The sequence below is a fragment of the Globicephala melas genome, chromosome 2, assembly GCF_963455315.2.
Source record: "Globicephala melas chromosome 2, mGloMel1.2, whole genome shotgun sequence".
Lineage (NCBI taxonomy): Eukaryota > Metazoa > Chordata > Mammalia > Artiodactyla > Delphinidae > Globicephala > Globicephala melas.
Genome location: NC_083315.2, coordinates 20,542,422 through 20,570,381, shown reverse-complemented (window position 1 = coordinate 20,570,381; position 27,960 = coordinate 20,542,422). Strand labels below are relative to the sequence as shown.

General features: G+C 47.1%; 1 protein-coding gene across 9 annotated transcripts in view; it reads left to right on the top strand.

The window, feature by feature from the left end:
* The window catches only part of CELF2 (CUGBP Elav-like family member 2), an 829,377-nt gene that overhangs the window by 768,576 nt on the left and 32,841 nt on the right, over positions 1 to 27,960 (top strand). For all 9 annotated transcript variants that reach the window (XM_060293317.2, XM_060293315.2, XM_060293316.2 and 6 more), the window contains 2 exons: positions 3,334 to 3,397; positions 14,790 to 14,924. In XM_060293317.2, coding sequence (XP_060149300.1) covers positions 3,334 to 3,397; positions 14,790 to 14,924 — 199 coding nt within the window. The remainder of the gene's footprint in view (positions 1 to 3,333; positions 3,398 to 14,789; positions 14,925 to 27,960) is intronic.

Below are 27,960 nucleotides of genomic sequence, written 5' to 3'. Positions count from 1 at the left end.
TCATAGTGTGCCTTTGGACCTTTTATTCTAGCCTGTGTGTGTGTGTGTGTGTGTGTGTCTGTGTCTGTGTCCGTCCGTCCGTCCGTCCTAATTCTCTCCTGACATTTGAACTGTCCCTCTCAGGATTGTATGACCCATTCCGTACTTTGTAGCAGAACCAATACTGTTCTGTAAAAGAGTCCTTCCTGTGACCTTGAAAGGTAAGATCACCGTGCTTCTGCAAGTGAGGAAAGGGAGAGGCTTAAGGGAGAAAGGGGCAGGGGATAAACTGGGAGACTGGGATTGACCTACACACACTACTATATATAAAACAGATAATTAATAAGGACCTACTGTATAGCACAGGGAACTCTACTCGATACGCTCACTGTATTGGCCTATATGGGGAAAATATCTAAAAAAGAGTGGATATATGTATATGTATAACTTAATCACTTTACACCTGAAACCAACACAACGTTGTCAATCAACTGTACTCCAATAAAAGTTTTAAAAAGGTTATGTAACTTTACCCAAGGTCATGACACTGGTGGTCAAGCAGGATTTCAGCCCTCCATGGGTTCTCTCCATCCGGCGGGGCTGCTTCTCCAAGGACAGATGTGACTCACATTCCTCTTTTATCCACCCCACCCCACTGCCTGTTGGTGTCTGCCATGTAATTGCTACTCAAGACATGTCTGGATGTCTTGCTGGAGAAGCGTGCCTCTCCTGTCTTCCCCTGAGTTATTAATACAAGCAGTGACCAAGTTTGCTGCCACCTTCTAGCCATTTCTCCATCTTATCCACAAAGAGATAAGAGATGAGAGATTTCATCACATGTCTTGCTGAAATCTATATGTGCTTGCCATATCTTTTTCTTGGTCTATCGGTCTAGAAACTTCATGAGAAAAAAAAATGAGTCTAGCTGAACAATCATTTGTTTTTCACAAACGTGTGTTTCTCAGTTGTTCACAGATCATCGCCTTAAGTACAAGAATTTCTATCAGAGATTGACGTCAGGCTCACCTTTTCGTAGTTTCTAAGAATCCAGCTTCCTGCTCCACCATGTCTGAAAACCAAGACACACGTGCCTAGCCCTGGTCTTCTCGACCATCTCCCATGCCCCAGGGCTCACAGAAATCTCTGGCACATGTTTCTTTGATCACATCTGAAAATTCTTTCTGAATCCTGAAAGAGAATTCATCCCCACCTCATTGATAAGAACGTGTTCTTACACGCTCTGAACTACGTTTTCCCCTACCGAGGGCTTCCATTCTTTCTCTGCCAAGTTTGCTCTACCCCTTTCGATCGGAAGCCCATTTCTCTGAAAAGACCCTTGGCCTTTAAGGCATCTCCTGCCTCTGTGTTGAGGGTAGATTCTGACTGTGGCTCACCAAAGAGTGGTTGTCAGTGGGAAGAATCCACGGAAGTAGTTTAATGACACTCCAGGTATTGCCACTTACTAATCAGTAAAGATTATTAATTCCTCAGAGTATCTTCAAAGCTCATTGACCTTGACTAAACTTTAATTTTTTTTAATATCTAATATAGGAGAGAGTAAGGGCTTGCAACCACAAGAGAATGGGAAACCCAAGAAATCAAACCAAGATAAGGGATTTCTCTCTGTCAAAACAGATAATTCCTAGCTTCTTCCTCTTTCTCATTCTGTGTGTCTGTGTGTGTCTGTGTGTAATGTCTAGGTAGTATACTACCCTGAGTCGAGAAGGATGAATGAAAGTTGCAGACGTATGTCTGGGAACTGTTCATGTTTGTTTTTGTCTTTTTTTTAAATTTTATTTATTTTTTGGTTGCATTGGGTCCTCGTTGCTGCGTGCGGGTTTTCTCTAGTCGCAGTGAGCGGGCTTCTCATTTGCGGTGGCTTGTTGTGGAGCACAGGCTCGAGGCGTGTGGGTTTCAGTAGTTGCAGCACATGGGCTTCAGCAGTTGTGGCACATGGGCTCAGTAGTTGTGGCCACGGGCTTAGTTGCTCTGCAGCATGTGGGATCTTCCTGGACCAGGGATCAAACCTGTGCCCACTGCATTGGCAGGTGGGTTCTTAACTATTGTGCCACCAGGGAAGGCCCACAGCTGTTCATGTTAATCCCCATAGGGATTACGTTAATCATCGTAACTAAGACACGTTGAATCAGCCACCGCTATTCCACTCTCCTTGGTGCTTTTAAGTCAATTGCTAGATGCCCATTTCTGAGTCACATCCAGTTGTAGAGTTTCCTTCCTCTTAAGCTGAGGAGACCTACCATGAGTGGCAGTGCTCTCCGTTAGGTTTCGCAGCACTCCAAACAAATTCTGAGAGCTTATTTTTTAAATAGTGAATTCATCTGGTTCCTCCTAAGCTCATAGTACCGTAGCAGTTTTTTAATAATAAATTTGGTGAATCTATGCTTTTAGCATCCATGGACTTTTGAGTATAGGAGATAACTCCACACTTGCCCCCAGGTACAAACTGCGGCTGTATTGATCAACCAAAAGGAGAATATCAATAAGCCCAGTCAAACAGTATAGCACCTAAGTTAACCTATAATTCAATTGATGTGGACGAATAAAGGAGTGCTTTCGAACAGTAACCACATGCCTTTACCTTGTGGTACCCACCGTTTCTATATGGGGGATTAAATGTATTTTTGGAAGCTCTAGGAACAAAATACAGAGACCTTTTCACAGCTGTCTTCATTTCTTTTTTAAAAGATGCTGATGTATTTATAATGCATAGCATCAACATACATAGCACCAGATACTTGTGAGTTCTGACAAGTAGTATGTTGCTCTCTGCCAACGAAGACCATCTTAAGATGGGTGACCGTTGTCTTGGTCATGAAGTCATGACAGTGACTCTGGCTGCAGATACGTACACTTACGTCTGTAGGTATTACAGTGACTTCTCTGTTAGCCCAAGAGTCAGTGAATCTATACCTCTCTAATGAAGGTTGTAGGACACTGAGCTGTGAAGGAAAGCGGAGGAGACCTAGGGATGGACCGCGATTGACAGAGATGAGTTACGGGAACTACTAGGCTCCAGAGAGAGAGCATTAGTCACGCCATGTTGGTTCCCACAGATTTAACACCTGGTTGTTAAAAAGTAAATTGATGAATTGTTTTAAGGCAGCTACGTTATTGAGTTTCCCCAGTGTCTGTGTTTTTTAATAAAGATTAGACACTGACATGGATTTATAGCCCCAACTCTCGGAACCTTCAGCCCATTAACAGGCAGCAGCAACCAACTATGTAAATGTAAAGGGAACGGGACGTGCCCTCAGTGGACTTGGGAAGTTCCCTTGACAGTACATTTCCAAGCTCCACTTCATTTTGACAGTACCTTTCTCTCTTCTTTTGCAGCTTCTGCAGCAGGCCACCTCCTCCAGCAACCTGGGTGCATTCAGTGGCATTCAGCAAATGGCTGGTAAGTCACGAAGCGAGCCTTGCCTTTTGACCGTGCTGTTGTCTGAATTGGGGTTGGGTTCAGAAGCTGGGGAAAAGACGAACAAAGGGTAACTACCGGTCCTAGTTGCTTTCTGGCTTAGGTGTTAAAATTAGAGTCAGCTGCTCAGAAGTTGATCTTCTAACTCTGGCATCTCCAACAGTTATGAGAAAATTTGGGGGGCTGAGAATTCCTGCACAGTACCCTCCACAGTTGTGTTTATTATTTTTTTTTAATGGGTTTGCCGGCTGGGGGATTTCCAACAAGATTCCTATATCCAGGGCAGCTGCCACGATTGACATCCCTCTAGAATTTTAATAATAGGCAGTCAATAAGAATGTTTTGACCTTCGTAATGAAAGTCAGGCTTGCAGGCCTATCTCTGATACCGTTTGCAGTCCCTTGATAACCACAGACAATTAACAGGGTGCCTTTTTTTTTTTTTAACTTCAGAACCCCAGTTGACAGAATTGCGCATCAGAATCTTTTATGGGAAAGTAGAATCTTCGTTCTTGAGCAAAATCAAAGTGGGACTGGATTTGAAAGCCGGCTCATGAAGGATTTCTTTTTATTATGAGCTGTGTCAGTAGTAACTGAGGGGCAGTGATTAGTGAAAGGTCAGTCCTGCTGTGTCACCTTCCAGGCTCACATCCTAACCCACACCACGGGGCCAGGGAAGGCAGCCCGCACGATGAATCAGAGCACAGGTGCCAGGAACCTGCCGCGAGGAGCAGTGAGGAAGCTTCTTCCTTGCTTGATTCCGAAAAGATAGGGGAGCGCAGGCAAGGAGAACAGATTTTGGGCGCATTAGAATCGAGCACAGTTTGTTTTCACCAAGGACACCCTGAGTCAATGAAATGAACCCAGGATGTACAGAATAAAAGGCTGATTTCCTTATTTGTCACTATGAAAACTCCTTTTTTCTTTTTTTTTTTTTCCCCTCCCACATGCATATCCTTGTGGGGTTTTTTTTTTTCCTTGTTTCATTTTGAATGGATCTGGAGACACTGGAACGAGCACACGCAGATTTCTGTTCCTGTATGTCCAGTTGTTGTCAGCCCAGCCTTTTGTGGCGGCCTCCAGGGTTAATATAACTTGTCTGATGGGACATACTCGCCTACAGCAAAAACAATGCTCAGTTACCCGTGGGGCTTTAAATCTGGTACCCCCAGCTTGTTCTATTGTAATAACACTTTTAGATTATTGTGGGAAAAAAATACATGTTCAAATAATAAGTAGTGAAACCATTCAGCAGAATGTTGACGAATACATTTGGGGAAGCTGGCCTTGGAGCTGAGCATTGCCTTGAACAGTTGATTTATTTTTAGTTCTGTGAAGGGGATTGGAGAGACAGCACTAAAATATTCAGAGAGTTTTCTACGTTTTAAAAAGAGAAAACCTTCCAGATTGCAAGCTCTGAAAGAAATGCTGAGATGTGTTGCATTTTCCGCCAGTGCAAGATTTGGTTTTCTTCTAATCGAAGGGACCCACCCAGATCCAGAATTAGAGTCTTTCCTTAGAGGAAGCCTCAGGCTCTCCCGTTCCCACAGTTGAATTATGCAAAGAAGGTCACTGGGTCCTGAGGCTATTGCCAGGCATGTTTTCTCGGGTGGACGGTGCGCCTTGTCACTCTTCATTAGGCCACAGGCGCCCATGGCTCGCCAGGTCAGGTCAGGATGGTAGCATCTGCACGCCGTGTGCTCATTTAAAAATGGAGGGTATCTGGGAATCACCTGAGAAGGTGCATGGGGCAGATGGCTAATTTAAAGGTGGTCTGTGAATGCGCTTGGCTCTCCAAAATACCCCTTTCTCGAACCTTTGGCATTGAATTCAGCACCGAGGCTGCCCAAGCTGTGCATTTGAAGGCCGAGTGGCCCATTTTCCACTGTCACCTCGAGTAGTGAGGACCAAGGACATGGATGTCAGGGTTCTGTCTGCCTGGCCATTTCTATAACAAGTATCCTTCATTCCTGTGGAGAATCAGGTCTCATCTTCCCAAGTGTTGGAAGCATCGTGGTTTGGGCTATTTTTTTCAACCAAGTGCTCTTGGCCCCCTGCTCTTTCTCTTCTCCCAAGAGTAGGGCTTAACTTTTGTCAGCGCTAGTCACCTAAGCCAGTCTCAGAAAGTGGGTGGATCATAGAGGCCCCTTCTTGGAGGACGTCTCCCCAGAGCACCGACTTGTGGGACAGAGGGCCCCTCTTCCGCATTCCCCTAAAAAGCCTCTCTTCCTCCCCCCCCCACCTCTGAATCACCGATGCTCCGAGAGGGCGTGGCCTCAGCCCTCACTCCTCTAAGTGGCACTGGTGACTGTTTTGCGTGGATGAGTAAGTAAATTTATAAGTGTTGGATACAGTCCCAATGAAGCTTGAGTGAAATACCCAGTTTTTTAATTAAGACATTTGACTTTAGCCTGATGTCTAAGCCACAGACCATTACACAGCCTAACGGCTGTATGTTCATGAACGAGTTGTCAGAGACTTGGGATCAGCGAGCTGGTACAGCGTCACACGTGTCACACAGCCCGTGGTATTGACATACACGGTGGAAGCAACATGAAGGAGCCCGAGAGGTGGCTCATCCCAAAGCACCCCTGGGTTTACGATGCTGGTAAATTGAGTGAGATTGTGGCAGAGAGAGCGGGCACCTCCACGATGCAGATGCCACGTTCATGTCCTCCAGGGCCAGAGAATAAACTCCATGTGGAAAATTCGAGTCCTGCAGCTGAGAGCACCATCACCAAAGAGTGAAATATCATTTCGGAAAACGAGCACTGTGCTGTGAACAGCTCTCAGAACAGAATGGTCTGTCCTTCAGGAAATTGAGGTGTCTCACTAGAGTCTAAAATGTCTCATTTGAATGAGTAAACATTTTCCGTTTGAGGAGAAAATAAAAGAAAGCTGGAAAAAAACAGAAAAAAAAATTAGGAGGAGACAAGTTCCTAAGTACTTACATCAATAAAATTGAATGAGACATCAACTATACTTCTTTTTTCAAAAAAAAACAACACCATTTTCCTTTCAAACTGAGAATAACTTCAGGCATGTTTTATGATTTTATAAAAGGGAACCTTTACTATATCTGAAATTTAAAAAGCAGAAAATAGATTAGTAAGGATAAAATTTTTATAAGCTGACCGCGTTTATGTGCATTCTTCAAGTCGATTGATTTCACTTTCCCTCTCATAACTTCTGATAAAAATGTGTCCATTTCTCACTCAACTGTGGTATTCCATGAATTTCTGAAATCTCAAAAACGTGGGGTCTGTGTTCAGGCCAAGGGTCTGGATTTTTCCTGAAGAAGAAGGAATTAAGGGGAACGTGGCTTTCCGGTTTTCCACTTACTTATGACAACTGTCATCTCAAAAAAGCATCGTGTTAGCAAAACAAGGGCAGTATTGCACAAGTTTGTTTTTCACAGAGCTTCTTGAAATAATCATGGGGTTTATCCTCACAGCACAGCCAAGGACAAAACCACTACTTGTTACTACGTAACAGTTGGGAAAACTGAAGTACAAAAAGTTCGAATAAGTTCTGTGAGCCCAAGGACCAGGAAATGGTATTCTATGGGTTAGGATACAGAATTCCCAAATATCATCACGCTTTATGAGATAGGGACCGTTAGCATCCCGTTTTACAGGTGGGACAACTGAGGCAGAGAGAAGTTAATTAACAAACTTGCCCAGAGTCACTAAGCTAATCAATGGCAGATCCACGTTACAAACCGATCCAAACCCCGAGCTCCCTTTGGCCCCCGAGATGGTCACACAGCGCTCCGCGTCTCCACAGATCCAGGTATGTTCTGTCAGCATGAGCCTGGGTGACTGGTCTGCACAAAGGGTTGAAGAGGCCAAATAACAAACGACTCTGAGCCATCGATAAACAATGCAGGAGAAGCCCCAAACTGCTCAAAAAGCAGCAGTTGTGGGTCAGCCCCAGGAACACCTCCTCCCTTCGCTCTGGACAACATTCCAAATTTATTAAGGGGGTTGTTTTTTGTCAGGGGAAGTATTTTTCAAGGGTGAGGGGTTGTTAGTAAGAGATTACAGAGATTAAGAAGCGATGGCCAAAGAAGAGCATCTTGTGATAAACAAGGGAAAACTGCTTCCCTTAGACTTCTGATATTCAGGAAAGCTGGTAGTAATTCGCTTCCAGAATATCTGGCCTAAGTTTCCAAAGTCACAGTGAAATCATAGAGGGCAAATATTTTCCCAGAACAACAACATCGCAACTACTTTACCTGTTGGAGATCCCCTCCCAGCAAAGGCGGGCTTGGAATGTCTGTGACGAGCGAAGAGGGAAGAAGACTTCAGCAAAAACTGTGCATCGGAGGCTGAGAACCTCACGTCAGGGACACACTTGGGAGGTGTGCAAACTGGACCCACGAAGACCCCGAGTTCTTCCCACAGCCAAGCAGCCTCCTCAACCCACACTTCCTGCGAAAACTGCTAACAGGCCTTCTGAGAATGTGCCATTACCACCCCCATCTGTCACTTTTTAACAGACCTGATTGGCAAGCGCTTGTAACAACTGACATCTGTTCTCGCTCATTGAAATGCAGATTTATGGTAATTGCTCTGAACAATAAGACAATTACCTAAGGTGAACATTAAATTAAATTTTCATGCTCTTCTCCTTATAAATAATTTTTTTTTAATCGTAAGTTTCAAGTAGGCATAATGTGCATCTGTTTGGTACATAATTTCTTCGTTTGGAGAAGGGTTTTCTTTTCCCGAGTAATGAGTGAAAAGTTGAAGCCCTGTATTCCAATTTTTTTTTTTTTTTTTTTTTTAGCCCTCTCGATCTCGGCACACTGTTGGATTTCCTAAAACTCCTTTAAGTGTTTTGCATTTCTCGTCACCCAGATTGTTGCCCCTGGTTTGACGGGTGCCCATCCGAGCAGCGTGCTTTGTGAGGTTAAATGGGGGTGGTTTTCTTCTCAGAGAAGAGCTATTTGCCAAACCAGAATCAGCATCACACACCCACACACACCCCACGCCTCCCGTCCGGTGCCCTTTCAGGATCCTCGCGTGGGAGGAGCCGTGATGAGATGGGCTGGTGGCCACTGGAAAAGCAGAGGCGCTGTGGAAGGAACAGAGGAGGATGACAGGACAGGGTGTGCTCACAACAGAAACAGACGGAGAAACAACCAGAAATGTGAATTCAAAGTCAGCAGAGGCAGACACCCCCTTTCAGACAGCCTGGGGGGCCCAGGACTGGCCGGGCCCTGGTGGGTAACTCTGGCCGTCCAGGGGCTGAGTCTGCAGCAGCTGGAGGTCTGGAGAGAGGGTGTTGTGGGTACCCGGAGAGCCTGGTACAGTTGAGGAGGTAGCGGATGAAGCTTGGGGTGTGTCCCCACGAAGCTTCCGAGCTGCTTTCCCAGCGTGGGACAGACGCCTTTCCCAGCAGCAGCGTGGCCCCCAAGCCCCTTCCCTAAATGAGAGGGGAGGGGAGGGGAGGGGAGATGTCCACGCTACAGGTGAGGAGCCTCTGGCTCTGGGAACATCCGGGGTGGGAAGAGACAAAGCATCCGTCACGGAGGACGTGCGCTGCTGTCGGTGAAGAGTCCAGCTCCACGAAAATTGCCCAGGCTCTCACGGAACCCCAGATGCACCCCGTGATGTGCCGATGTTAGCAGTGCTTAGAAGGCCCGGGAGTGGTGCAGGGGTGTCCTCCCTGGGACGGTTTCTTTCTGGGGGGATGGACTAGAGAATGGGCTTCGGGCCTCCACCTGGCCGGACAGAAGGACACCGTGCAGGGAACAGGTGCCTCTGTGGCCCCATGGCCCACGTCCAGGCGCAGCAAGACCCACAGGAGGTGGGCAGGCGCACCTGTCGAGTCCCCGCGTGCGTGCTGCCCCCCAGTTTCCTAGCTCCAGCCTTGGCATGGGACCTGCCCTGGTGTCAGCCACCAGCTGACATGTTCTTGGAGAATCTCTAGTTGGTTTTGTTTTCTTTCGTTGGCTTGACTGTGTATACATCTTGGTTCTGAGGGGGAGAAAGAGCCATCTTCTTTCATCCTTTTTCTGCATTCTCTGCGCCATCACTCCCGAGCTCTGATCTCTTCTCCATTCCTCTTGTCGCCACCACCAACCCCAGGCCTCTTTGTTCGATGGTTTTCTACCAGGACTCACATGCATCACTTTTAGGCTATCTAGAGGCGTTGGAAGTCCTCCAGCTTCTTACGATCTGCTGCCAGAAAAGTGCATGCATCATACACATGCTTTTTCATAAAACTTCAGGGAGCTCAGAGACACACACACACACACACACACACACACACACACACACACACACACACACACACACACACACACACACACACACACACACACACACACACACACACACACACACACACACACACACACACACACACACACACCCCCCCCCACACACACACACACACACACCCCCTCATCAGGGGAGAGCTCCAGGGAAGAGCCCCTGAGCTAAGTGACAAGCAGGAGGGAAGCTGCCACGTGACCCGCTCAGTGTTCAGAAGAGGGTGCGGCCCACCATTCCCCGAGGATGTGTGGGCCGGGGTCTGTAATGTCTCGATTCTGAGCATGGAGGGGAGAGGAAATGAGGGTAAGAAACTGAAGGGTTGATTGAGTTCAAGACAAGATCTAGTGCCTGGTTAGCTGGGTTCTTAGCTGCTGACGCAGATCACAGGTTCAGTTCCGGGCCCTCTGGGGCTCAGGTGCCCGGAAGCCAAGCAGGGGCACCATTGTACACGCATCCTTGCACCCTGGGCTCCTGCTAACCAGGACCCACGCGTGCTCATGCCAGGCAGCATCCCTCACCCACAGCCGTTCTCTGCTGAGATTTCATCAGAAGGAGCAAGGCCATGATGGGCAGGTGTCAGGAGCTGGTGGACGTTTACATCTGATGTCCCGGCCCCTTTCCTGTGAAGCCGTGTGTGTGTCACCCCTTCCCTCCTCTCGCTGCCTCCCCATGCCCCCCCACACTTCCCAGGTGGGAACCAAGAGGGACAGAGGCACAGGCGTGGGGAGGCTCGGGGGGCAGGGCGGGACCGAGAACCAGCCTCCTGTCCCCAGGGCTCTGACCTCCCATGTTCTCCGTGGCACGTGGGACTGCCGAGAGTTGTTACAAATGCTAACTAAGGGTGGTTAGTGTGTCTGGCACGTGCTTTGTCTTTGGTGCCATTATCCTCATTACTGGGGGGTGATACTGTCGTGATTATTATCCAGCTGATAAGAGTCTGCTCTGCCCTGGGAGTTGTTCTTTAGCTTCAAGTGTACGAAGCATTTACTCTCTTTACCCTCGAGGTCCGTTCGGTTTTACACCTACTTCACAGCCAAGAAATCCAAGAGGCAGACAGTTAATGGGCTCGAGGCCAGGGAGGCTGGCAGAGGGGAGGCCGAGCCCGACTGGAGCTCAGATGTCCTGGAGGCGGAGCCCGTGCTGCCTCCAGTAAACGGGGTCCTTGTCACTGTTGTCACCAGCAGGGGGAGCTGTGCCTTCCAGGCCCGAGGAACACAGGACAGGTCAAAGGGAGGAATGTCAGGGTCGGGGCTGGGAACAGGACTGCACCCAGAAAAGTGAGGAGGAGAGGAGGGGGGCCTCCCGGAGCCCGCATGGAGGGCCACGAAGGGACAGACTAGGAGGATGGCCCGGCCTCTTCAGCTCTGCAGCCGCCCGGCGCTCCCCTGTCCTCTTCTCATCCCTGTCAGACCAGAGACACAAGAGGGAGGGGATATGGGGATATATGTATATGTACAGCTGACTCACTTGCTTATAAGGCAGAAACTAACACACCATTGTAAAGCGATTATACCCCAATAAGATGTTAAAAATAAAAAACAAACACCAAAGACGCATGAGAATGAGCTTCTGGATCCAGGCCTGTTTCCAGAAACGGACTGGATTGTCCCCAGTCCCTGATTCCCCTCCATTCTGATCTCCAGCAGCCTCCTGGGGCGGGGAATGTCTTGTTTTCCCCACTTAATTCTGGGTGCGGGCCCCGGCTCTGGCCTGTCGCGGCCATGTGGTAACGGTTGGCTGGCCGGGCGGCACCTGTGGGTCCTCCTGCTGCTTCTCTCCATCTAACGCTCCCCCTCCCTCCCGTGCCCCCCATTCCTTCAGATGCTGGGGTCACCACGGCCTCTCCTTCCCAGCTTCATCTCTGCTTCCTTTGGTCTGTTTTCTCCCCCTCAGTGCAGTGCGGTGGTTGGACAGAGTTGGCCCCGCCCTTTGTGGCACCCCAGAGCCCGGCCTTGGCAGTGGAGGCGGGGAGGGGCCGAGCGGGGCAGCCCCTCAGGGGTGAGGGGTGGAAGCGGGCACGCAGGGAGAGGACGGCGGGACAGAGAGCCCGAGTGTGGTCGGCGGGACTCCGGGACGGCACTGAGTGTCGTGGGTGAGATGAGGAAAACACACGGTCCTAATAAGTATTTGTAGAAGGGATTAATTAACGGTTGAGGGAAACAGTCAATATTTGAAGCTGTTGTAGATACTAAAGAACTAAGAACAGAGAAAAACCTTGTTTGGGTCTGTAGACAGCGCTCTTTTTTTTTTCTTTTTTTTTTATAAATTTATTTATTTTATTTTTGGCTGTGTTGGGTCTTCATTGCTGCGTGCAGGCTTTCTCTAGTTGCTGGTAGTAGGGGCTACTCTTCATTGCGGTGCATGGGCTTCTTAGTGCGGTGGCTTCTCTTGTTGTGGAGCACGGGCTCTAGGCATGCAGGCTTCAGTAGTTGTGGCACACGGGCTTTGTCGCTCCACAGCATGTGGAATCTTCCCAGACCAGGGCTCAAACCCACGTCCCCTGCATTGGCAGGCGGATTCTTAACCACTGCGCCACCAGGGAAGCCCCAACAGTGCTCTTTACAGCAGCGTGGGAACATTTCATGCTGTGTGTTGCCCTGTTCATTCATCTTCCATGGATCCACCCATCACCTACTATGAGTGAAGGTAGCCGTGTGTGTGTGTGTGTGTGTGGGGGGGGGGGGGGGGGACTTGAAAGCGAATAAGGCATCTTTGTCCTCAGGGAACTTAGTATCTAGTGGTGAAGGTCAGCGATACGTACAAACGATGTGAAAGGAGGAGGTGGTGAACGCAGCAGGAGTTCGGAACAGCGATGGGGGCGTTTACAGGTAACACGCAGAAAGTGCGCGTTAGACACTCAGTCCCCCTCCGCGGGAACGTGCCTCAGCCTCTGGAGGGTCCGTGAGGCTCTGACCCAGATGAGCGGGCTGAGCTCCTTCCAGCCCCAGAATCGGGCCGTGGCTCTGCCAGGCAGGCCAGAGCAGGTGCCCTGGGGGACCCTCCGGCCCAGGCCGAGGAGGGTGCTCGGCTGATCTACCCATTGCCAGATGTGCAGACTTCAATGTCGGTGCTAAACCCTCCTCTCGTCTGCACAGCCGTCTGTTGGTGACGGTGTCTGGTCGACTGCGTTACGTCCTTAGCACATTAGAGGGGCCGTGGCAGCCAGGCCGGTCCGTGCTGGTGCACCGCACACACACACACACACACACACACTCGCCCCCCACACCCCCGCCCAGCAGCATCACCCCAAGCACGGCCCCTGGTCTTGCCAGCATGAGTGTGTTCAGCTGCTTTCAGGGGCCGCCCCCAGGGTAGGGGCGGGAGAGGGAGTGTCTGATGGGGTCTGCACTCAAGCCCTGTTCCCCCAGCTCCGTTTTCCTCAAGCAAACCTGAAAAATAGGCCCTGGGCTTTTTCCACTCCCAAGGTCTCATCAGAACCACCGTGTCTGACCCCTGATCTGAGGGGAGGAGAGAGCTTTGTTCCCAGCGTCCCCTGCTCGATGGAGCGGGGTCACGTTCACAGGATGCCCCCAGTGCTTTGTCCTGCTTCTCAAGCATCCCCAGGAACTACGTGGGTTTGAGAAACAGATGCTGGCTTTTACCGTAAGCCACAGGACTGGGTACCTCCTGCAAGAAGGCGGAGTATCATTTTGAGCAAAATGAGGACCCGTTTTGCAGCATGGACTTGGGGAACTCTTTTCTGAGTAGAAGTAAGTCCTGACTGAAGCAGCCAGGACGGAGGAGCAGGGTAAGTGAGCCTGGCAGCCGGGCTCTGAGCCAAGCTGAGACAGGGCTCCACATGGTGGCCGGGGGCTTCGCAGCTGTGTTGCTAGAACATTCTCTAGCCCCTCCATCCCCCCCGCCGTCCCCACCCAGCACTGTTGTCAGACCACTGTCTCCGGTTATAGAGGTTATATTTGCTCAGCAGCCGTGCGTGGAGTACCCGGATTTGAGACATAAGAAGAAGGTAAAATTAAGCCGATGACTTCACTCCCGTATCTTTCTGTGTAAAATTCCTCTGGATGAGGAGAGGACCATGGTTTCCTGCTTCTCGAATGTACGTGGGGGTAAAGGGAATCACGGAAGAAGACTTTGTGCAGAGAACCTGTGTATTGAGAAACAGAAGGAGGGGGAGAAAAGATACTAAAAGTGTACACGGCACAGGCTCCAGGCCCGAGCGCCCCAGGGCCTGCCAGCACCCCCGTGACGGATCAGCCCCAGACCTCTCAGCTGAGTTTCCTTTCTCTCTGCCATTCACTTCTTAATTTTCGTTAGCCCTCGATTCATTCTAGCTAAAAAGTAGCTCTCTTTCAGATACAAACACGTTTAAGATGCAGACACAAACATTTTACAAATAAAGATATCACGGCACCGCCACCTTTTTTCATTCTTTGATTCAGCAAATATTATTTGAGTTCCTGCCATGGACGCGATTTCAAGTTCACATTCAAAATAAACCTGGAGAGAGAAGTTCAGGGTCGATAATAATAGTAACAGCAACAATAGTTGCTAACATTTATTGGGGGCTTACATCATGCCAGTTATTATGCTGGGTAATTTTCATTCATCGAGTTATTTAATCTGCACAACCACCGCGTGAGGGAAGGTACAGTAACTGTCACCACTGACTCAGGAAACAGAGAGGTTAAGAACTTTGTGCAGAGTCACACAGCTAATAGAGCCAGGAAACTGAATCAGTGCAGCTTCAGAGCAATAAAACATCATTTCTTCTGTAATACCTCATACGTGTACCTGTCGAGTTTAGGGGTGGAGAGTTTCCCCTGAAACTCCAGCTGTCCAAGCCCGGATCTCACAGTTTCTTGACAGCCACGAGGTGGAAGGCCCTGCTGTCCATGGTCCACGCAGAAACCTGTTGCTTATCTTGTAGGATGACCTGTGCAGCCTGGAAGGAGGCGTTAGGAAGAGGGTGCTGGGTTGGCACAGGCTGCGTTGTGACACACGAGTCCCCAGGGCAGCTGGGGCGAGTGTGCCATCCCGGAGCTCTCTGCCCATGTCCCCTGCCTTCTCTTTTTGGAAACGGGTGAAGTGGGCCTATTGCTGACGTTGCCTCTCTCTTCCCCCACCCCGCAGGCATGAATGCTTTACAGTTACAGAACCTGGCAACGCTGGCGGCGGCTGCAGCCGCAGCCCAGACCTCAGCCACTACCACCAATGCAAATCCTCTCTCCACCACGAGCAGCGCCCTAGGAGCCCTCACCAGTCCCGGTAAGGGGTCATCCTGCCTCTGGGAGACAGGACACAGGGGTCAGTGCCAAGTGCAGGGTGGACGTGTTCAGACCGAGCCGGACACCAGACTTAATTACCTCTTTAATTTCCTTTTTTGTTTGCCTGTTCTTAATTTATTTTTTTGTTGTTGAAGTATAGTTAATTTACAGTGTTAATGTCTGCTGTACAGCAAAGTGACTCAGTTATACACATATATACATTCTTTTTCATATTCTTTGCCATTATGGTTTATCCCAGGCTATTGAATGTAGTTGCCTGTGCTGTCCAGTAGGAGGACCTTGTTGCTTATCCATTCTGTATATAATAGTTTGCATTTGCTAATCCCAAACTCCCAGTCCATTCCTCCCCAGCTCCTCCATTGGCAACCACAAGTCTGTTCTCTATATCTGTGAGTCTGTTTCATAGATAGGTTCATTTGTGTCATATTTTAGATTCTACATATAGGTGATATCATGCATATTTGTCTCTTTCTGACTTACTTCACTTAGTATGATAGACAATGTCTAGGTCCATCCATGTTGCTTTTTTATGGCTGAGTAGTGTTCACCACCTCTTCTTTATCCATTCCTCTGTTGATGGACATTTAGGTTGTTTCCATGTCTTGGCTATTGTAAATAGTGCTGCTGTGAACATAGGGGTGCATGTATCTTTTAAAGAAACAAAGTTTGAGCTTGTGTGTTTTTATCCTCCAAGGATAAAATGAGAAAAAAGGTTTTGCGAGGGAGTCTACCCTGGTATTGATTCTCGCACGTTCATTTTGTTTGAAAAATGTGCTGTCGCTTCAGTCCTCATGAGGTTTCCCCAAGATGAGGAAGTCTCTCAGGAATGCTCTTTTCTCCTGTTTTTTTTTTGTTGTTGTGTTTTTGGTTTTGGTTTAGCAATTTAAGAATTCTCTGTTAAATCTCAAAATCCCGAATCATCTTCGTCATGATATTTCACACCAGCTCCATCCTTTACATTTGATTATCAACACCGTGGCCTAGAGGGGACCATCTTTGTTGTTCCTTTGTGGTCCCATTCTGGGCCGTGTCATTTAAAGTGTTTTTCCCCCCACCCCCCACCTTAGAAATTCTGCTGCCTTATTCAAAGGCAGATGCCGTTTTCTTTTTCATAGGAGCCAGACCTAATGTGGTTGCTTAGACACCGGGATTTGTTTTTTGAGAAGCGTTTTGCTGGCTTGCCTTCCTCTCTGTGTTTTCTGGGCCTTGGTGGAGATCTCACCTTCTCCTCTGGTACGTGGAGGAGCTGGCCTGAACAACGTACAAGCCCCCTCCTAACTGGAATCCCCAGGGCCCTCTATCGGCTGCTCCCAAGAGATGAGCTAACTGTCCAGCATGCTCTTATGTCATAGTGACTGTCCAGCACGCTCTTATGTCATAGTGTGGAGATTTCTTTCCGAAAAATGGAGAAGGAAGGCTACAGCACCTGGCTTCCAAGTTCAGGGAGCAGTGAAGCTGCCACAGCCCTTGATGTGTTTACAAAACATTGTGTTTCTAACACGTTTCCTTCTGAGTACAGTTTTGAGGGAGGAACCTAAGAGATGTTTAGGAGAGGCTGGAAGTTGTATCCTCCACCTCATCTCAAAGCAACAGCACATGGGACGTTGCCTTCATTCTTGAAATGTCTTCAAAAACGTACCGTGACTACATGTGGGCCTCATTTCATGCAACAGATAATATTCCTGAGACATCAGCTTCGTCGTTTTTTTCAAGAGATTAAGTTATAACTCTAATGCAAAACATAAACTGGTTATTTAAATCCTTTTTAAGACATACACATTTTTGACATGGTATATTCCCGCTTATGAAAATAATAGTGATTTTTTTTCTTAAAAACAAATTAAATATTTGATCTCGCTAATGTATCTGTTTTAGAAATCAGCTTGAAAAGTTTTTTAAATGAGAATTATCCTCTCGCTGTGAGGACTGTGAAAAGATGACATTAAACCAGCACAGACTCCGTACACCTGAAACTAACACAACATTGTAAATCAACTCTACTCCAATAAAAATTTAAAAACAGCACAGAGCATTGTACATGCATTTTATACATTTATACATGGATCTTCAGTCAGCAGCTGGTATTTTTAACTATATTTTGTTTGGAGTGAAACAACTAAACATCCCTCAAAATCTGAATGCTTTCTTAATTGTTCGTATGAAAAGGAAGAAGGTTGGCTTTTTTCTTTTTTTTAAAGAGAAAGCAATATTGACTTTATTTTGGCAAAAGTCAATGACTGTAATGTTTCCAACCTTGGCTTTCAGCCTTGACTCCCTTGCATTTAGAGTAATCAGCAGAAACTCACCACATGGTTGGTAACAAGGTGGAGAAAAAAGAAAACTCTTTTTTCTGTGAAGACTTTTCCTTATATGGCGAGGAGCCAGAGTCCACCGTTTGGCCCATCAGCCCTTAAAGAGATTACTATTGTAGTTAACACTGAAATTATTCTGCTGTTCCAGAAGTGACCATTCTCGTGATGGACATTTGTGTTAAGGGTATGTGGCCTGTTGTTTGCTTGGCAAGGTTCATTCGACTTTACGAAAATACATTCTTCCTTTGTGATATCTGGGCATATATATGTGCCCAGGACATTCCGGAGAATCAGAATTGATAACTCGAACGTCTTGTTCTCCTTTAAGAAGGCACGTGGGTTTAAGAAGCCAAGTGCAAAAGTGTCTGCCAGCTGATCAGTGTCGATATTATAATTGACAGTTAGTGCTTTGAGCGTCTGGATAGCCTTAGGTGCTGGCCTGGGTGCTGGGGACCCAGCAGTGAAAGGATATGTACACTCCCCACCCCCGGGAGTCTCCCCGTCTGTTAGGGGGACTCGGACAATGCACAGTCGTGTGTGCCAGGCAAGCGCTGTGAGCAGAGAGACCGGGCAGAATAAGATGGAGGGAGTGCAAAGGGTTGAAGAAGCCTTGCCCCCTCTGGAAAGGTGGCGTTTGAGCAGAAACCTGAGGAAAGTGAAGGAAGCACGTAGATAATCCAGAGAAAGGGTGTCCAGGCAGAGGACAGAGCAAGCACGGGCTGTGAGGCAGGAGGAGGCCTGGCACGATCACAGCCTCACGTGGAAGGCGTGGTGCTGAGCGGGGGCGGAGGGAGAGGTGAGAGGTGAAGGGTGAGGGGTGAGAGAGAAGGTCCATGTACATGGATCCCTTCCATCCAGTATGGTCAGGAGCACAAATACATAGTGACCTTCTTAAAGTGCAGGGCGCTCAGAAGCCTAAGAAGAGAGCCAGAATATTTAAGGAACTTGAAACATGTCTGACCATTTTCAGCTTCTTCCTGAGACCTGAATGAAAGGGAAAATGTGTCCTGAGATGCATTTTCTTTCTTCCCACCTCGGCCAAGCGTCCTTCCCTCTGCCCTTAACATGGTGTCCAGCCCTTCTGGAAATTCTGCCAACGGAGGTGTCAGGGAGAGTGGTTTTTCTCTTCTCTGTTGAGGAATGCTTTGCATAAGAGCTGAGAGTATTTGATTAGAATGCTGAAGTGTAGCAGCAGAAACGATTTAAATCTACGTTTCAATTATTTTTCTTAAGTGTAACTAAAAAAAATCTGGCGTTTAAGTGCAAGTAAATTATTTGTCTAATTTCCACCAGGGACTCTTTCAAAGTCACAGGAAAGGTGGTTAGTAAGAATTCATGACTCTCCACTTCATCAGAGCAATTTCCCAGGAAATAAAAGGGAAAGAAAGCTGGTCCCAAGGCCAATATGATTTTTTATTTTCTAAATAATGAAAAACAGGGCTTCCAGTTGAACCGTGAACCAGTCCATTCAAACTGTAATGTGAATCAAAGCTTCAGCCCACCCTCCTGCACAGGCCTTGTTTTTACCCTGTTTTTAAAGATAGATGTCTCTTATGCTTCAGACAAATCCATCTAGAAAGTAAAGGGACAACTCAGTCCTCAAAACTATTAATTTTTTTAATAATTGTAAATTTATCATTTCTGTTTTGCATACCCAGGAACAAGCTCCCTACAGCATCATTATAAATGATTTTAAACGGTCTGTGCTTTAAGACATAAAAAATTAAGCATTAATTAAAAAAAAAAATCCCCTTCAGCAATAAATAGGTTTCTTTGTCTCCTGGCCTTGAAATAAACATTAAAATCATCTCGGTTATTTTGGTGATGAAATGATTCAACCTTTGAGAACATTTCTCAAAGAAAGCAGAGTTAAAATTAAAACATAAAAAAAGAAAAATCATCTCAGTTGCCCATGATTAGAATAAGTGTTTCTTCCAATTATCAGATGGTAGGGAATAAAGTTAGAAATTAAATCATGAAAAAAAAAACCAGGTAAAGGCATATTATGCCTTTAATGAGTTTCTCTGAGGTCTTTTGAAGCCTAATTTAATCGTGTTTCTTGTCTTTCATTTTGATATGATAATTTTTCCTTTGTTTACTTCAGTCTCCCATTTAGTTAATTAATTCTTGGGTCATTTCTTCTTACCCGATTTTCAACCTGTTTTTGAGGCATGAGTCTCGATATTGGTATAAAGAGGCAAATTGTCTGTAAGGCATGTGGCTAGGTCTTAAAGAAAGATAATATCTGTCTTCTACCCAGCTTGTAGATTTGTTGCCTTTGCCTGGTAATTTTGAGAACTTGCGCAAGAGGGTTATCATTACCACACGCGAACATTTCTCTGGCATTTCCTGTCTGAAACATAATGTTGCATTCATGTACCACATTATTCCACTGACCTTCTTCTATTTTCTTTTTTCTTTTTTTTTTATAAAAGGATGTTTTAAAATTCTCCAAATGCTTCTGTAAGTGCATTCAGTCAAGTGAACACTTCAGGATAATAGATAATTTCTGTCGACAGTGGAAGGCATTTTAAAATGCTAGGGAGCATTTTTCCCTTCCTACCATTGGCTTTTCACATAGTTTTCACTCTGAAGTCTAGGCAGTATTTTTTCCCATCTTCAAGACACGGCCCGCCTCCTTGCAGGCTGTGAAGCTTCCTGTGGACTCTTTGAGGGGAACAGAGACCGGGGGTGTTTCCGTGGGATTCAGACCTTTCCCGGGCTCCTCACAGAAGGAGGGCCAGCAAGTGGGCCCCTCCAGTGTCACCCACCGCTATCACCAGGCTGGCTGAGCTTTGGGGACCCGGAAGTTATCCTCCGAGTCATCCCAGAGCCCTTCAGTGTTACGAGAGGCTTTTGTCCCCCCACTAAGTGTCTCTGCACGTGTGTCACCCTAGAACTCGCATCGTGGGAAGAGATGGATTCACAGGCAGACCTAGCCCACATTCTGGAGCCTTCTGCTAGGCAGGGCAAGTCCATGAAAATGAGTTGGGCCTGCACTGCCCTGTCCAAGCCGTCACATGCGGAGACAGTAGTATCACGGTGGAGTCTGATGGGGCCAGGAGAGAGGCACAGACAGAGGGCGCTGGGGGAGGCCATCTCCCCAGGCTGCCGAGTGATGCCACGACCTCGGGGAGTCTGAAGCCAACCTTCTTCCAGAAGCCTGTTGTTCCCACCGCCTCTCATCCCCGTTGAGACACCCTCCGCCTCTCACTGACCCAGGCGCAAGCCGGTGAAGTGACCTTTGCAGCCAGCCTCTGGTTCACTGTCATCCCATCAGTCACCGTGTCCAGTCGGTTCTCTCTCTGAAACATCTTTTATCCTCTCCCATTGACACCCCCCCGGGTGAAGCTCCTTTTGTCCCATTAGTGCCGCCACCAGCTCCATCTTGCACACTGTTAACAAAGCCAACAGCTCGGTTCAGACACTTTCACACGGTTCACTGTGGTCTCAGCTAGAGCAGGACAAACTCCTTAGCATGGCCTTCAGGGAGCTCCCTGACCTGCCTCCATCCTTTCTCCCCAGAACTGCCGCGGCCCCCCAGCCCCCAGCAGCCTACCCTCCAGCAACATCGGGATTCTTCCTCCCCGAAACACACTGTCGGCCTTCTTGCCTTTGTTAAACCTACTGGCTGCTCTGCCTTGAATATCTTCTCTCCAATTTCCTCCTGTGAAAACCTCCTACATCACTCCTTTATTACAGTGTCAATGGTTGGGAAGATTCATGAGTAGGTCTAAAATCGGTGTTTTTAACGCACATTATAAAAAGTATAGTTTATACTGCTTTCCATAGATTAAGCAGCAGTAAAAAAAAAAAAAAAAAAAGGTTTCTAGTAATTAATAAAAATTGGTTTTAGTAGTCTCATACTTATCTCTTAAGAATCAGTGCAAATGTCATCTCCACCATGAAGCCTTCCGGAAAGAATTAATTGCTTCCACAATGTATTTCTAATATAAATACGTACCTCATTCTAAACCTGGGTCACACGCAGGCTCCTTGGTAAGGAGCTGTATTAGAAGCTCCCTGAGGGCAGATTGGAGGGAAAGAGGAACCGTTGAGCCGGGAGGCAATGGTCCATCAATGCCTCAAGTCTGCCCTCCTGTACCGTCAAAGTACGTTCCTTCTTCTAAAACACTTATTTCCTTCGCAGGCTGGTTGTTGGGGCGCTTGTCTCTCTACCTTCTAGATAGTAAGTCCTGTAAAGTAGGAACAGTTTCTTTACTCGTAACCCCTCTTGCATTTGGAACAGTGTGTCATGCACAGTGTCACGCATACTTCAAGTGTTACTTCAGCTGAACAGCAAGTAGAAATGCTCAAAGAGAAAGGTTTGAAAGCCACGTGTTCCGTCTAGCTCAGCGCACGCGTCCCTAAGGACCCTGAGTCTGTTGTGGTGACGTGTGGCAGGGTCCGTGCCCCTTCCAGGTGGATGTTCAGGTCTGACAGGTTTCTGAAGAATGAATCAATACCAGTGCACATTAGAACAAGGTCATAGAAAGCAGGGGTTTTATTCCAATAATTTTACGAAGATTGGCTTTCAAAACATTCTGATGTCGTGATATAGAATAAGTAAGAGTCTCAGGTCAGATAAAGGGATTTCACTTGAAAAGAACCATCTCCTCTGATGTGGGCTTTTGAAAGACCAACGTCAAACGCGCTCTTAATTCCGTGTGCTTCGCCAACCGCCCTCAGGTTGGCCTCCACAGGGTCCATGAAGCAGGGTCCCATGTAACTTTGGGGGTATTTTTTTCCTATGCTGCTCTTCAGCGTGTTATTAATTCAGGGATCCATTCTTCATTCGGAAATTACCTGGGTCTCTTACCTGACAACATTTCCCCTTAGGCCTGTCTTTCCTCATTGCTTATTATCAAGCAAGTGAATCTCAGGCAGTCGAGTTTCCCCCTTCGTTCGCTACCCGTTAAAGTGTCGTCATCAAGCAGAAGCAAGTTGGTTTTTAAAATCAGCTCTTTACTTGTGGGGTTGAATCCGTCAAACAGCCTTACATCCTCATTGCTACAGAAAGAGAATGGACATTCCAGGTTTTGCTTGTTTTTTGTAGGTTTCACCCTTTTGTACTTTTTTTTTTCTAGAAGGTTTCCACATGTTAACTTGTTCTCGACATTATGGGGCTCGCTTTATTTTCAGCATTGCTAATGGGATTGAACATCATGTAAAATGTTCCATAAATAAAATGTCACTAGAGTGACTATAATTTCCTGATATATTCTTTTCATTCAGTCAAGAAATATGTATTGAGCATCTACTATGTACCTGGGACGATTGCAGGCATTTGAAACACCAGTGGACAAAGCTGACCAAACCCCTGCCCTCATGTCGTTTATATTTTAGCATTAGCTTTTTAAAAGACATATTGACTAAATTCCCACAAACTATAGCTTCCACACCCTTTAAAAAAAAAACTTTTCATGACCAACTTTTTTGTATACCTTATGCTAAAATTTTGTGAATTGGACCAAGGTGGGGAAAGGAGAGATCTTTCTCTACTTTCTCCCTCTTCTGTAACCTGTACCATTTTTCTATACACTTAATGCAACAAAGAGCTCTGAGAATAGTATTCACCATTAGATTAGATTTGGTCAGTGGCAAAACCAGAAAAAAGAGGAATGTGTCCTTGGCACTTCTGCTCCCTGGCTTCTCAACAGAGGCATTTCATGAAAAGCAAATATTTAAAAAGTCCTTAGGCATTTAAAACATAATCACTGGGGAAAAAAAAAAAAAAAAAAGCAAACAATCACTGGGAGTGGTCCATCTTTCCAGTAAATGCCTCTTTATTTGGCATTGATCATTCTGCTTCTAGGGTTTAAAAAAGAAAAAGCATGCAAAACCTCCCAGCTGGAGTTTTGACGGCCCCTGCATGTGCTGGGCATTTTGATGTGGAATTACCTTTAAATTTCCCTTACCGTCAAGGAAATGAGAAGTCTCTTGGTCCAGATAGCAGAACCGCAGCTCATTGTCTCATTCATTCGTTTCCTGAGCTGCCAGAGTCATCTCAGCGCCTGCCATCAGAACAGCTTCGCATGGTGGCCGGGCTGCCCTGTGCAGTCGATGAGATGCCCCTGCCCTGGCGCAGTCTCTTAATAGTCCTGAGCTAATTTAAAGCTTAACTAAAGCTGCCCCGCCAAGTGGGTGACGATAACGTATGGTCCTCCCCTTTGCCGCAGAGCTTGGATTTCTGCAAGCTTGGCCCCGGGGGTGGACACATCCCATCCTTCATTCGTAGGACTGTCAGTCACTCAGGACTTTGGTCCTGCTTTGTTCGGGGTGCACTTTTTCAATATTTTTAGATAGGGGCTCTCGTTCTCCACGTGTTTGCTTCAGTGGCTCTGGAGGCTGTGCTGTGTCCGTGATTCAGTGTAAACATTGCCCTGCACAGTCTCCTGCATCGTGTGCAGGTCCACGTCATGGCCCCTTGTGAAGTGTGTGTGAGCTCAGAGGCGTGTCTTCTCTACAACACAGCCACTCAGTGAGACTCCCCCACCTCCCAAATTATCTATGTTGCTGTCTGATATAACCATGTTATCATTGCTGGCACTAGTAAAAGCATGTATGGAGTGCTTAATTGTGTTTTATATTAGATGGAAAAAGCAACAAAACTTGACTCTAGTCATAACTTCCCAGAGGCTTATAATCTAAGGTCCACGCTTTAAGACTTAAAAGCAGCAAAATATAAATGCTTCATTTGTATGTGGCTTAATCCCTTAAACTGCATGCAGTGGTCACATGCAAAAAGAAAAAATAAGCAAAATGCCCCAACCTGGACTCTTCTGGTTGAAGAGCAGGAATCAGATAAGGCACAAGGTGTCAGTGACAGCAGAGATTCTGTCTTGAGGAAGTGAGGGTAACTTTTAACAGGAGAGTTGGCGTTGGAGCCAAAATTATAAGACGGATAGGATTTTGGGAGGTAGAAATGGGAGATTTATCAGATGTGTCAAGCGTGAGAAAACACAGAAAAAGCATTCAGTCCGCAAATGGAAATGCATTTCACTTTTCACCAGCAGAAGATGGATGGGAAATAGGAACCAGGGAGGGAGGGCCCTGAAAGCCGTGGCTGAGGAGCTAGAACTTCCTCTTACAGGCAGTGAAGAGCCATGTAAGGACTTTGAGCGCAAGAGTGTCAGTGGTGGCACTTGGGTACCAATTGGATGTGAGCGAGACAAAGAGAAGGAGTTGAAGACGGAAGTGTATTGAGCCTGGGGACCAGTAGGACAGCGCTTTCATTAGTAGAGAGAGGGCAGCCGGGAGCAGGAAAAGTTTATAGTGGAAGGTGGTTTGGTTTTATACACGTTGAGCTGAGGCACATGCGAACTGGCCTTTCATTTAAATACATCCCCAAAGCAGATGGGTTCCCTGACCCTCGACCTTGCCCTGGGTCAGCTGCAGAGGTGGGGAGGTGGGCAGATGTCAGCCAGGTGGGGCCTGGGTGGGATCACTGAGCTAGAATCAGCAAACACCGCAGAGCAGGGGCCTGGGGGGTGAAGCCTTGGCTGAGGACCGTGTTTGGGGACAGTCGGGAGGAGCCAGGTGGTGGGAAGGGAGCTCCGGGGAAGCCTGGTATCCGGGGAACCAAGCAGGAAGGAGATGAAGGTGAGTGCAGAGAAGAGGCATTTGAGTTTCACCACTGGGCAGGCGGTTCACCCCCAAGTGGCCAATCACTGCAGCGGTGGCGGGGATGTCATGGTTCCGGAGGCCGTGAGAGGAGGGCGGATGTGAGCCTGGAGGCGGGAATTATGTATCGACATATGACACTTGCATAAAATGTAGTGGTTTCTTTTACAAAGTCTAGCAGGGTCAATAGGAGGAAAACTTTTAAGATGGAGAAACGTAAACATACTTCTAGATTCAGGAGGCGGCGGAACAGGGCAGGAAAGGAAGAGGCCAGCGAGAGGTGAAAACTGATGGACTGAAGGGGATGGAGGTTGCGGATGGAATCAAACCCTCCTCTAAGCCTCTTATCTGGCGCCTGGAGTAGCATGTGTGAGGATCTGTCCTGCGTGTCCCCAGCCCCAGGGCAGCAGCCCCCATGCCTGCCTTCCCAGCTGTCCCAGGATTAGGTTATGCACTAATGTACGGGACAGGGCACAAAGCCGTAAAAATGTTCAGTAAGTGGATGGTGTAGCCTTAAAAGAGGGAATGCCTTTGCTGCTGAGACATGAACAGGAGGAGGTCAGGACTGGGGAGGCTGTACAGGATTTGAGACAGAAAGGTATTCACATCATGCATAAGTCAAGAATTTAAGTGTCTAGGGCTAGAAACCGAAAAAGGTTCATGCCCTGGGCAGAGGTTTAAAAACCAGTTAATCTAAAGAATGTGATAGAGGAATTACAGTTTCATTTTCTTTCTAAAGTGTGTGGACATCTTGACCAAGAGCTGAAGGACTGTGATCTAGAGCAAGTCATTTCATCTTTCTTTGTTTAGTTTTCTCCATTGTGAAATGGAATTATCCACTTTTACCTTTATTGAACTATTGAGGGAATATGTATATATAATGCATGCTATTGCTTTTATATATATAAATTTATTTATTTTATTTTTGGCTGTGTTGGGTCTTCGTTGCTGTATGCGGGCTTTTCTCTAGTTGCAGCACGCAGGGGCTACTCTTTGTTGCAGTGCACAGGCTTCTCATTGCGGTGGCTTCTCTTGTTGCACAGCACAGGCTCTAGGCGTGAGGGCTTCAGTAGTTGTGGCACACGGGCTCAGTAGTTGTGGCTCGCGGGCCCTGGAGCACAGGCTCAGTAGTTGTGCCTCACGGGCTTAGTTGCTCCGTGGCATGTGGGATCTTCCCAGGACCAGGGCTTGAACCCGTGTCCCCTGCATTGGCAGGCGGATTCTTAACCACTGCGCCACCAGGGAAGCCCTATTGCTTTTTTTTTTTTTTTTTTTAAGACATTAAAGTATCATCTGGGAAAGATGATTATTTGGGAGTGACACTAAATTCTGCTCCTCTGGACAATAAGAAACTAGGTTTAAACTACAATAAGATCCAGTGATATTTTTTCTCTGAACCTTTGCCTTCAGAAAATAAATATCTCCCCACCCTTCCTAAAAATATTAGAATATAAATGCAGGGAGTAGACCCTTTCCTTACTTCTTTCTGCTTTGGGGCTTAGCTACAGAAGATGGCAGTGAACTTCAAATTTGACTTGATGTTATAGAACCAACACACCTGCTTATCAAAGACAAAATGCTCTATTGGGTTAAATAAAGCACGATAACCATGGTCGGACCCGTTTCCTTGTAGCTGTCACCACTGGTTTGTTTTTATTTCAGGCAGTATACTTAGTGTGTGCTCCTCTGCAGTCAGTCATTTGCAAAGGAAACCACCCAAGTAGCTGAAGGGCAGCTCATTAGCATCTCAGACCTTGAACTCTGCCAGGTGACCTCTTGCCAACCTTGGGGTCCTGTTATCGAAAGGAAGATCTGCCCCCTCTCTGGGACAGACCAGGATCCAGCAGGTCTTCATTAACCTCCCAGTGACATGGTGCTTGCTTTCCACAGAAATCCGTGGTCCTCACTTTTTCTCTCCAGAGTCCAGAGCTTGGTCAAATCATCCCATTTCGTAATCACAAGGAATCTTCAAGATCATCTATCCAGGTGCCTCACTCATGATCCAGATGAGGAAACAGAAGCCTGCAGGGTTAAATGATGCGCCCAAGGGGCCACAGGTTGTTAGCCGCAGCTGAGCGGGCCACCACTTCTGCCACCCCAGGAAATATTCAAAAGCAGGAGCTCCTGAGGACCTGGAATTGTATTTCTTAGTTTCTTCATCCTTATAAGGAAATCACCACGATTTTTCAATTTGTGTCCATGACCATCTATTTTAAAAAAAAGCAAATATCAGGGCCCAGCTATGGGGAGGCGTGTACTTTTATTTTGGTAATTCGTAAGCAAAATATCATTAGAACCAGGTTTCCCTTTCCTTTGCTCCATTCCTGTTTGATCCATACAGGCCGAGTTGATATCAATATAAACCGACTGTTTCAAGCTCATGCCCCCAAATTACACCTTCATTCTTGTGTCCCTCTTCATGGGACTGGGGAGGAACTGAAAATAGGCCAGGTGAGGAGGTACCTAGGTTGTTGACAACTAATGAAGTAGATTCTTTCTCAGAAACATCACCCAGTGACGGCTCCAACGAGCACTTGTTAAGTGACAATTGAAGTGAAGAAAACAGTGAGGCTGCAGTAGATGTTAAGAGGTTGATGCTGCCCACATCCGTTTCCATACCACTTTCTCACCTCCAAAAACATTTACTGTCATAGAATAATGCTCAAAAAGGACTCAGAGCCCAACAAGGGACTTTCTTCCTCTGGTCCTTCAGACTCAGAGTGTTCCTCTGGCCCATCTAGAAAACCAGTAATGATTTGTCTGGCCCAGCGTCACGCACACCAAATTGCTGACTGGTCTCCTGGTGAGTTGGAAGTAGGTTAGTGAAGGAAGAAAGTGAGGCAGGTGTTTATGGGGTCAGGGACGTGCCCGTTACAGATCGTCGGGTAGTGAGATCAGAACACCTTGGAAGCTTTCAACGCCATTTTCTAACCCAAACAGCCACCTCCCGCCCTGTCATCCCTCCTCTCCTCACCCCTCTTCGCCCCCCAAAAAAAACCTTTTAGGGAATAAATTTAAAATAAGAGGTGTGGTTATTGTGGGATAATTAGAGCCCTTAGAAGAGGAGACACCGTTTGGCGA